This window comes from Amphiprion ocellaris, chromosome 15 (assembly GCF_022539595.1).
Source record: "Amphiprion ocellaris isolate individual 3 ecotype Okinawa chromosome 15, ASM2253959v1, whole genome shotgun sequence".
Lineage (NCBI taxonomy): Eukaryota > Metazoa > Chordata > Actinopteri > Pomacentridae > Amphiprion > Amphiprion ocellaris.
Window position 1 is genome coordinate 14,489,841 of NC_072780.1, and position 12,441 is coordinate 14,502,281.

At 40.3% G+C, this 12,441-nt stretch overlaps 1 protein-coding gene across 1 annotated transcript in view; it reads right to left on the bottom strand.

Annotated features, from left to right (window-relative positions):
• The window catches only part of csmd2 (CUB and Sushi multiple domains 2), a 245,624-nt gene that overhangs the window by 12,346 nt on the left and 220,837 nt on the right, over positions 1-12,441 (bottom strand). The window contains exons 58-65 of the mRNA XM_023275803.3: positions 11,032-11,214; positions 7,929-8,105; positions 5,902-6,081; positions 5,528-5,701; positions 5,150-5,323; positions 3,005-3,078; positions 2,028-2,139; positions 1,548-1,727 (exon numbers count right to left, since the gene is read on the bottom strand). Of these exons, the coding sequence (XP_023131571.2) occupies positions 1,548-1,727; positions 2,028-2,139; positions 3,005-3,078; positions 5,150-5,323; positions 5,528-5,701; positions 5,902-6,081; positions 7,929-8,105; positions 11,032-11,214 (1,254 nt within the window). The remainder of the gene's footprint in view (positions 1-1,547; positions 1,728-2,027; positions 2,140-3,004; positions 3,079-5,149; positions 5,324-5,527; positions 5,702-5,901; positions 6,082-7,928; positions 8,106-11,031; positions 11,215-12,441) is intronic.

Genomic DNA, 12,441 nt, shown 5'->3' on the forward strand with positions numbered 1-12,441 from the left:
TGCAGAGTGTGCCTTGGGAAGTGAAAATAGAAGGTTTAATTTGATTCTAAACACAGCACCTCTAAGGTAATTGCAGGAGGAGGATGTCACCATCAGCACTTCCTGTCTGATTTATAATCCCTGTGGCGGCCAGACTGAGGGCTGCCTGCGACACGACTTAGGTGTCAAAAAAGCAGCCCAAGTATCCCTTTGGGGTTACGGCTAAATCAGAGTCACAGTTTTAATAATGCCTTACTGTTCACATGGGGCCGCAGGACGACATCACAGTAGTAAACATACACCCACACAGGTAAACAGAATGAAGAGGGCTTTACTCACTATCGTAAATAAAGAGTTATACTGATGGTAGTTTATCAGCATAAAACTAACCTTCGATAATGTATATAGACACAAAAAGCATAGACACACAGACACACACACACACAGACACACACACACAGAGACACACACACACACACACACACACACACACACACACACACACACACACACACACACACACACACACACACACACACACACACACACACACACACACACACACACACACACACACACACACACACACCACAGTCTTGTGCTTTATTAGCTGCCATTCTTTTGAGCTGCCCTTCCATCACTGCGCCCACAGGCACTGTTAATATCCTGTATGCGCTAAGGCCAGTCCTCTTTCTTGCCTTCAGTCTTAATAGCATGGCCTTAAAAATACCCATCACCCTATATATTTCAGCAACAGCTAGACATGGAATCCATCACGTGGATGTTACCCCTCTAGTACGTCTTCCTGCTCCAGCCATTAGCATTCCTCTACCCTAGATAATTGTTCGTCGATTACTCTATTTTTTTTCCTATATGTATTTAGGTCAATGCTTGGGGGTGTCTTAATGGCAGTCTATTTGTCTGCAAGACCTTGTTAATGCTGCCTCACCATTTGTAAGAGGTACTTCTGCTAACCTAATCAATGGGATGCATTGGCCTAATCAAGTTTTGCACCCTTGTTAATGTTTCAAAGCTTACCCATGTGTGTGTGTGTGTGTGTGTGTCTGAGTGTGAATGTGTGTAATTCCATGCAGTGTAATTGTGTGATGGATGGGCCATCCTGCCCTGGCATGTGTCTGAGAATAAGCAAGCGTTAACAGAGCTATTCATCAACATTAGCTGAATCCCCAGCTTCCCAACCTTAGTCACCAATGAATCCTGAGCCAGTTAAGACCCCAGTGATTTCAATAAAAAGCGTTTATGAAAACTGCACATAATAAATACGAGGGGAAGTGTGGTAAGTGCTTAATACATCTGTGCCCCTCCATAGGAAAGAAGGTGGTTATGTCCATATAGCCATAATCTCATGAGATCTGGTATACAGTGTGTGTTTGTGCCTGTATACAAGTGTAATTTGCTTTTGTCTACATGGTTTTAATCACTGAAGTGATGCAGGAAATTAGCAGCAGAAAATTCAATAAGGTTACATGAGTATCCATGTCTTTGCATATTAGATATCTAGCAGATCTCCGTGTTTCCTTAAGGATGTAATGTAACCATGTTTGTACCTGCACATAAAGGTGGCTTCCCTGACCAGCTACCGTCGGACCTGCAGGTCCTGTGCTCTGATCCTCCGGCCAAATAGAAGCCAGGCTGACATGTATAGATCAGCGTGTAGCCAAGGGATGGCAGTTCAATGGCTCTCACATCAGACTGGGCTGGTAGCTCTGGCTGACTGCAGTGGTGGGCTGCAGGGAGCGAGAGAAGGATTCAAGCAGCCAAAAAACAGAGAGTAGAATTTCAGAGAAACAAGGTAAAGCAGGGGTGACGAGATGAGCAGGGAGATTTTTCAGAGGAGAAACAGATTAGAAACAAATAAATACAGTGGAAGAGAAACAGTGAAAGAGAAAGCCAAGGCAGAGGAGTGGCGGCAAGGACAAGTATATGGGATAGACAGGCATTAGCAACTTTGAAATAAGTTTTAGTCAAGACTGTGTTTCCCATTCAACTATTCATGTTTTTACAATATGAACAGATCATGTTCATACCAATGCACTCAGGTTGAAAACCACTCCAAGTGAGGTTGGGCAGACATGTGCGAGAAATGGACCCCTGCAGTAAGTAGCCCTTTCTGCAGCTGAAGAACACAGTGCTGCTGATCTGTAAGCGAAAACACATGATGACGTTGACATGATATTGTTCATAAGGAAAAGGCTGTCTTCCAAACAGAAGAGGCAGTTCAATTATCATTGTTGGATTTGTTGTCATTTAGTTTCTACTTCATTGGAGTTGAAAGTCAACAAATTTTATACTACACAGAATCTGATGAGCAACATAGTTTACAGGCTCTTATTTAAACTTGGGGAAAAAAACATATTTGCACCAATAGAAATAGGTGTAAATATCTCAGTGCAATGATTTGTCATCACTATACGATGTTAGATTTTAGTAAAGTAATTGCTAAATATATAACTCATTTATTAAGATGGGGAAAATGGAACAAGTTTCTATTTTGTTAGTGTACAATTTTTAAAAATGTAATTCATCAATAGGAACCCTTTTACAACAGACATTTGGAATTATCATTGTAGGTAAAGCACTTGGGTTGCCAAAAGCATTAACAATAGCTGTATATAAACGTAGAAGCAATCGAATGGAATTCAGTCATCACAAAGTTTATAATTCATTTATTTCAGAATTTGCTTAAGAAACCCATGCGGGCTCTTCTTATTAAATTCTACATTGAAAATATATTACAAATAACCTTAGACAAAGAAAACATTGTCAGTGTGCTTTATGATATCAGAAGAAATATCTGTTCTAAACTGAGAGGTAAAGCGCTTTCTTATATTATCAATATTGCAGTCATCATTGATTCAACTTTAGGGTCCACATTGGCAACATGAGGTAGAGTAGTAAAAAAGGAAAATACATATTATAGTATATAGGTAAAAGAAAAATAGACTTTGAGGAGTTTTTTGTTCAGTATATGTATTAAGTTTTCTGCGTAAGAATATTTTCCCACCTGGTAGCCTTGACTGTTGTTCTGATTTCCAAAGAGAGGAGTGCCAGGATCTACACATGTAGTGTGGCTGGGATCTAAAACACATACACACAACATTTTTTTTTGATAAAAACTCTGTTGTGATTTCAGAATTCGTAATGTTTACTTATTTTAAGAGAAACAAAATGCTTATATTCTTTCAAGTTACAACCAGTAACATGACATGTTTTAGAAGAATGGGGTTCCAGTCTGAGAAAGCTCCTCTGTCGATGTATGCAATGTGAACTTGGGAGGTAAAATTTAATGATCCAATGGGAAAAGACTTTTGTGTTCACTGTCATGCTATAAATTTGACCGCTGTCGAGCAAAGTGTTAGTAATACGGTCATTTCTTGTGTTGTGGTAGTGTCAATCCATGACACAAGAAAAATAGGAAGCCATGTTCTGAACCTCACTGAGTCATCCTGGGATTACATTAAGAGACAGAAGACACTCAGACAGCCTAAATGCACAGAAAATTTGTAGCAAGTTCTCCAAGATGTTTGGAACAACCAACCTGCTAAATATCTTGTGTAACAGTGTCCCTTGAGAATCAGTGCTGTTTTGCACTTGACATATTTATTTTTTATATATTCATCATCTGGTGCTTTAAACTTTTCCACAGTTCTGTAGGTCACGACAAATAGATGAACTGCTTTTAGTTACTGTGGGGGAAATAAAATTTTTTAGAGATCTGTTGACAAATATCAAAAATTCATTGCAAATTTTGCATACTATTACTCTTAAAAGCCACTAGCTGGGGCATTTTCTCTGCATACTACAGTGTATAGTAACAAGAAATTCCAATCACTGCAAAGGCCTTCACCGACATGACACCTTGAATAAATCTTCCTAAAGCCACAGTATAGATTGTAATATAATTTGTATGGGAATGAAGTAACATTAAACATTACAGTTTAGTGTAAACACGTTAAGAATGAATGGAACTTGTCATTTGCAAGAGGTCTCAGTGCACTCAACTTGAAAGCTGAACAAGAAGCCACAAGAGGCCAGTCTTTGCAGTGAATGTAAAGTAAAGTGAGTAAAGCAGTGTCAGCGGTAGCTACACACTGTAAATATACACCACATTTTATTTCTAATTGATCGAGTCTCACTAAATCTTAGTTTCACTCTTCCTTACATGCCAGCCGCTATGGTTTTTCCAAGCATGGTTAAACAAAGTGCCTGATAAATCATGCACAGGTAGTGGAGTTACAAGTGACTTTAGCATTCATAAATTAATGTTTACACTAACAGGTAATAGGTCAAAGGTTTTTATGTGTGCATATTTCATAGCACTTCAAATACCAAAACAAGCTCAAGTGCTAAAAAGTTGTTTCATTTTGTCTTCAGTTTGTTCTTGACCACATTGCAAGGTTTTCTTATGTGCTTTTACCTGCAGTATCCACACTTAAACCTTGTACCTTAAATTATATCACTCTTGTCTTTAAAATGATGCTTAAGAGATGTTTATGGCAGGAGGAAACATTATTAATATGATAATATTATGTATGCACTGTTTGTTACTTTCAAGTTTCAGATACATTTGTGTGTGCTAAAAGGGCCTTACATGATCATAGATGGGTCAAGGGACAACAATTTCCTCAATTAGTGAAATATGTCAAAAATAACAAGGTGGGAATCGATTACATTGAAATGTGCAGCTTGTATGTCACAATTTTTCTGAAACAGGCCCCTGGAGCTTTGTTGCATTTCCACACTTTTCCCACACGGAATAAAGATTCGACTGAACCCATGCTTACTCTGAAATTGGTGATATAAATGTTCAGGGTTGTTTTAATTAACTATACAAGTCAGAATTGAAAAAGCAAATCAATATAGCTTGTTAGCAGGATCAAATGGTCTTTGCATGCTTTATGTCTAGGTTGCAAATTGCAATTAGGACTAAAAGGGAGCAGAATGCAATTGTCAGCCAAAGGGAAGTCTCTCACATTGACACTTGAGTTATATAAAAGCAATGATATATCGTACTTTAGTTTATATGCTCTGATTATGGAATTATGGCCTCACACTGCACACTGGCCGCCACACCATTATTACGCCAAAATACAACACGTGATACAGTGAGATAAAATTGCTAGAAATTAAGGAACAAACTGTAGCATACCTATGCAAGAGGGTTGTGTGCCACTCCAGGTGCCATCATACTGGCAGTATCTTCTTGTTGAGCCAACCAGGACAAGGGGAGGGTAGCAGGAAAAGGACACAGAGGAGAGATAGGTGAAACCTCGGTCCTCCCTCCTCCCCTGTGCTGGCATCCCTGGATCTCCACAGAACACAGCTGTAAAAATGAAGAAGGATGAACGGAAGAGAGAAATGCGGTAATATGAGGTGACCCACAAAACATGTTGGATTTTAACTGGAGGTTTTTCAGTGGGGAAGAAACGCAGCACATGAGACATATATACCATACATTTTTTAAGCAAAGTCAGAGACAAATGAATACATGTTATGTAATTGGGCATGACAGCGTGGTGCCACTTACGGAAGCACTGTGGTTTCTCTCCACTCCAGTTGCCGGTGCCCTGACATGTTAACACAGTAGGCAAGGACAGCTGGTAACCTTGGTTGCAGGAGTAGCTGATGCTGGAGCCCCAGGTGAAGTCTGTACCGACGACCTGTCCATTAGGGATGGTGGGTGGTGGACCGCATACAATTGCTACAGCAAGACAAAGAAGCCTAATTGTATTTCATGTATTCTGCACATCGGTTTCAATTATGTTCCTGTCTGATAATGTAAATTGATGAAGCAAAGACAAAGCATAAATTGTGTCAGAGGCCCAAGAGGAATAACTCTGTAATCTACCCATAATTCCACCCATTTGGTCACATCATGATGCAAGTTATATACAACTATACCTTTGCAAAGTGGTTTGGTGCCATTCCAGGTGCGATCTTTAGTGCAGACTAGAGAGGACGCCCGGTCAGCATCCATGGTGAAACCAGGAGAACACTGGAAACTGACAGTGTGGTTGTAGGTGAAATCATTTCCAAACCTCACCCCATTGGCTGGTACTCCAGGATCACCACAGTTAATTACTGCAGAAACAAATTGACATTACAACTGAGAATAAATACAATTCAACACTAAAAACAGACATAGCAGAACACAAGGATAGAAGTTAATACCATTTGTTAACTAACTGCACCTGAGACACATAATTTAAGAAGTTATTTAGTTTTCCATTTGATTGTACTTAGTAACGTAGGAAATTAATGTCATACAGGTTGGATGAAACAAGTGAACAAACTAGAATCACACAACGGATGGAGCCTCAGGGTTAATGAACTGTAAGATGCACTTGACCCAAGCAGTTCACCTCACAAACCTCAGCTAAGACAACATAGCTGATGTGTCCTCATGGGCAATTAGCTCTGCTTTCATTAATGGATGACCTCTTTTATATAAAATATGTATAAAGTGCATTACTCTTCTTTATAACATGACTTAATGGTTTTAATGTGAAACAACTGTCATTGCACTTAGATTTGTTTCTGTTTTGAAGCAGAGACAATGCAGGGAGACTCTTGTGACGACGATCTCTACATTTGCTCCCCAAAGTTTCAAAATGAACCAAATGGGGGGGCGGAGACAAACGCATGAGCCGAATATTTGGATGTCAAAATAAATATTCGGATACCACTGTAACGACCGAATATTCGGATGTTCGGGTCCTGCCCTAGTACTTTCATATCCTGCGGGGAAAACAGTATGACTGAATAACAACAGTGAGAATTCCACTCTGTGACTCAGCAGCATCATAGCTCAGCTCTGTTTTAAACACTACGAAGAAGGAAAATTCAGTTCACATGACAACTTGCGCTAAGTTGCCTTGGGACAAAAGGCATAGTCAAAAGTGTCTATCCAAGTAAAATTTTATGTAGGGTGCAGAAACTGGGCGTGTTTAAGCTGTAGTGTATCTCCACTTGACTGAGTGAGCACTTACATTTCCCACCACCCTGGAAAGATCGTGCTACCTGGAACCACAATGCCCATCTAGAGAAGTCTACCCTCTAACAATACCTACAGCACTGACATGCAGTTAGATAAATTCTCCTCGTGCAGGACAATATTCTTACATTGTCATTAGTAAGCATAATTGTATGATGCAAATGTGTAACTATCAGTTACATTAAGTAGATTGAAGCTGAAATGTAGACAGAAAACTATCAGAACTTCCATGTTTTGTAGCTACCTTTGTCAAGTACACCCTGAGCATGGAGGTTTTTTTTTTCCAGTTCAATAGAAATCATTCAGTCAGAGACACTCCGTTTCCCATGTCCCTCCCTCGCTGGAGGCATTCTGCCAAAGTGCTTCAACATGTACCCTTTCACTCCTATGGATTACTGAGTTCTGAAATCCATAATGGAGCTGCTTAGGGTTTTATCCTCTCCATTCAGAAGAAACTGCTTCTGTTAGTGACCTCTATTTGCTAGGGTCTCCTCTCTCTGTACAGCAGCTGTATGTCTTTTGTGAGACATGTTGATAAAGGGCTGTCAGTCAGGCCTGCACCCTTTGAATGGGCCATGAGTCAAACCAATTTCTTCATGGTGAGCCAGAGGACCACATAGAGGCATTCGCTGCTGAGACAGTCACCACTGCAAGCAATTACCATGAGTTCCATGTTGTCTTACATATCTTGTATAACAGTAAATGCCTGGAATGATTATACCTATTGAACCAGGATTTCCCTTCTCTGCAAGGAATGGACAGACTTTTAAAATGTTGGAAAGTGTAAAATGTTGTTACAGATGACATAAAGATGAGGCAACTCAGAAACAAAAGCATCTTGTCAATACTAACATTTCCACTACTCAAATAAAAAAAAAGATAGGCACTGTATAAAGATTCACTCAGCTATTTCTTCTGAGGGAGCTGTTTGTACCTGAGCACTCTGGCATGTTGCCAGTCCAGGTCCCATTTACAGTACAGTGTCGGGTAAGCAGTCCAGTAGAGTAGTAACCCTCTCTGCAAGAGTAAGTGATGGATCTGGAAAAGGTTAGGCCATCATGGATGAGGATCTGGGCATTTCGTGGAGTTCCTGGATTTCCACAGGAAATCACTGAAAATGAGATAGAAAAACAAAGGGTAGAAAGGATTAGGTAATCATTTACTGACTAAATCCAAATTGATCAGAGGTCAAAGTGTATTATGCATCCAGATGAAAACTCTCCTTACTCTTACATTCCTGTCATTTTTTCATTCAAGGATTTTTCTATCAGCTTAAAGCCTAAAACCTCTTATCATATTTTATAATGTCTTTGTCCAGCAATGTACATAAAGTCATGCACAACTTTGTGTCATCATTCTCTAGAGTAACCACATCACAGTCCCTTTGAGTGCATGCATGGTTCCATTATCTTTAAAGACCACTTCCCCATTGACAGCTTTTAGCCATGCCAATCAGATGTATATTAAATGACTTAAATAAAACAATATGTAGTTTGGTTTTCTTTATACTTCTTTAGTTGTTTGATATGCATTCCTACTTTGCTTGTTTTCCCTTTCCCTCCATTCTTCATCCACCCACCCTACCACCACTCTCCTGTTCCCCTGTGTCCTACTTCATAAGTAACTCTGCTTTGATGGACACATCCTTTGCTCAGAAAATCCCTTGGTGTTTGTCCGGCCGCCAGCGATGGTTCTGTTCATTACAGTCTCCAGCTTGCCCCAGGCCCTCAGAACCCCGTGGGCATCGCCCTCCCGTAATGACCAGATGTGGCCTGGCCCTTGAAGTCTGTGCCAACTGAGAACAGGTGGGCAACCTCCGTTAGTGAGCATAGCACACACGGCACACGAGGCGAGGGAAAGACTTGGTGGTGGCGGTGGTGTGAGGAGAAGGGGCTGCGTGGGTGTGAGGGGGTGTTAAGAGTACAAGCGAAAACAGCTGGGAAGACAGGATGATGCTTCTGGAAATAACACATCGTGTACTAAGATTATGGACGACAAGGGCCACGTTTATATGGGGAGTAAGAAAAGGGCAGGGAATAAATGTACAACTGATAGCAACAGATTTGGTAAGTTAAATTTGCACACTTCTTCCTCTTGATATTATCCTTAAGAGCCTTGTTATATTCTACTTTTGCACTCAATATGTTTGACCATAGATAAAGAAGAGCTGCACTCTATTACTTTCACATTGTGTGTAATGTCTTTGTCTTGGCTCAGCAATAATAATGAATAGTGCTGGGCAAAATGACCCAAATCGATCAGTCCCACACAAATTGCACATTCAGAGAATTGTTTTTCCAGGTGTCTGCAGCAGAATGGATGTGGTGCTGCACAAGGACAAAAATTTAAAACTTTAGTGGTCAATACAGGAAATATTCTCCGTCATGTCCTCTATTGTCTCCCTTTTAATCACTTGCAAACACAAACAAAATACGCACTATGTGTTTTCCACTCAAACTCTAAAAAGGTAATGTCTAATCACATAGGCAGTGACTGTTATGACAGTATTAACCACAATCCCTGAGTAGGACGAGTTTAAAATGTACATTTCAGTGAGGGGAATGGTTGGGATCAACTAGCTCTAAAGGAGATGGAAATAGACGCAAGGATGATGAAATATAAAGTAAAGTACACACATTCTATATTTACATTTACTTGCCTGTCATTCACCCATTCACACACTTGCATACCAATAACAGTGGAGCTACCATGCAAGCCGTTAACCTGTCATCGTGAGCAACTTGGAGTTCAGTGACTTGACACTTTGGCAAGTGGACAAGAGGAAACTGACATACCAACCTTACGATTTTAAGACAATCCGATCTACAACCTGAGCAACATTATTTGTGGCTATTATCGGACATCATGTGTGTTTTTATTTGTCTGTTATCTAATACATTTTAATCTGTGTTTACAAAGGTTATCAGAACTAATACATAGTAATATCTATGTAATTTATAGAAAATTTGAGGAAAGGAACAATAGACGCAACAAAAAATATGCATTAAAGACAGCTGAACAAAAGTACAAGCTACTAAAGTGAACAAAAGGTAATGTAGATGTCTTATATCTGTGCATGTGCTCTATCACCTTTCCAGGTTTCGGTTGGATTGGAAGCAATTAAATTGTTAGCCCACACATGATTTTCATCAGTCATGTCCTCCATCTCCCTTGGGTGTTTCCAGGCCAGATGGGACATGCAATCAATCCATCATCTTCTGGGTCTGCTCCAGGGTCTCCAGTTGGACATGTCCAGAATATTCCCATAGTACATAGGGGAAAACATCGTGACTAGATTCCTGAACAACCTCAGATGGAGCAGCTGTTTTATTCGAAGCTCTTCCTTGATATCCAAGCTGCTCAACAAAAGCTCATAGCCACAGGTGAGAATTGGAAACTGAAAACTGAACTGACTGCTAAATTGAGAGCTTTTCCTTAGGGCTCAGCTCCCTATTCTCCACAATTTGGTAAATGCAACACCAATCCACCTATTATTTTAAGGTACTCTGAAACCACCCAATCTCAACATTTATATGCTTCTTGACCCAGAGGAACATCCTTGAGATTATGTTTGAAAAAATATATATTACAATCTTTGACAATGCACAAGATCAGACACAAGCAACACCCGCTGTAAATTACTTAACTCAGCACAAAGTATGTGTGCGCAGCTCCTGCTTAGGCCATGGAAAGACCCAATAGCCAAGAGCAGTGATTTTAGTACATCCTTCTCCCACAGACACCACCACAGGACATAGTAGTTTTATCCACGAAACACATGTATATCTCACACAGACTTCTGTGAGGGTGAAGGGATGAGGAGACAAGGTCGGAATCCATATCCGTCTCATTCTAAAGTTTGACAATTGATGTGAGTCTCTTTGTGAGCACACTGCCAAAACAATCTCTGCAGATGCTGAGTTGTGTGATACTGCTGTATAAACTGTGTGCATGGGCTTCAATCCATTTTAGCAGTCCATGCTTTTCAGAGAAGAAAATAAATACATAAGGTGTGAGTACATGTGTGTACTGCTTACCATGACACTCAGGTTGTGTGCCCAGCCAGGTCCCATTGGCCAGACAAGTTCTCTCCGGCGAGCCCTTCAGCATATAGCCGGGTTCGCAGCTAAAGCGGACAACACTGCCCACTGTAAACTCTTCTCCCAGACGAATACCATGCACAGGAACACCTGGATCTCCACACAGCCCTGCAGACTCCCCTACAAAGATAAAACAAAGAAGAATATGCATGTAAATGTACCACAAAACTTGCTCATATTTTTGACAATCTAAACACACATAAAAAATGTATTGTCCACAAGAGTGATGTTTTCATGTTAAAGCACCATAATAATGTGATTAGAACAGGATCATAGACCCCTCCCTTACACTTGTAACCCAACCGAAAAAAAAAGTTTCCCTCCCTCTTTAAGAAGTGACTAGCTCCCCAGACACTCTCTATTTCTACTCGTCCAACATTGTATTGTACAGAAAATGTACAATAGGAAGTGATTTTTCATTTCATTGCCCCGACATATTATTGCATCCCGCTTCAATAACTCCAAGTCCTCCATTTAAACAACCACAAAACATTTAGTAAAGATGTGTACTGCTCTTGCTACTCATTTTACAAGGCACAGGTCAACATCGCTTTAATAATGCAGAGCTAAGAAAGTCAGCCAAATCTTTATAAAAAGGTTGTCTTTATTGCCTGTTGAGAGAACACTAGCAATCCCTGGGATATATAAGAACGTCATGAATTACGACATTAAACTGTCACAGTGCCACTTTATTGTCACACAGCTTGTGTGTCTGTGTGAGCACTGGTTTATGTGTCTCTGTCACTGTATGTGTGTTTGTGTATTTTTCTGTCACATCTTTGTAGAGATGTACTTGCGTGAATGGGCATCCCCAAAGCCTGCATGTGTGACTACAGTTGGAATGCCAAAAAGAATGGAGAGTGGAGAGGAAGAACAGGGGCTGCTGTTTTTACAGAGCTGCATAACCCAGCTGAGGTATTGGCGTTGATCTTTTTCAGTCTAATATGAGCAGATTAAAGCGGTTTTATGGAGGACACTCTATTTGCCCTTGAGGCCAGCTGAGTAGACAGGCAACTCCATCTTAGGTCCACCTACTTTGCTCATTACCTGCAAACAGCTGCCATGCAAACTCTTTTATTTGTTGGCCTGGTGTTATGAGGGCATCAGCATAACTGGGTGGTGTTATTAAATCCAAATTAATCACATATAAGACGCAGAAATGGGAGAAGAGGATGAAAAGATGGGCTATGCAGCATGCAGCTCCAAATATTATGAACATAATGTTGTTTGTTCCAGTCTTTTTTTTAATTAAAGTTGATACTGAATATCAAGTAAACAATCTGTTTCACAAAATATTGTCAGGTTTAGCGATTCAAACCATCAATCTGGGTGACCAGTCAATCTGGG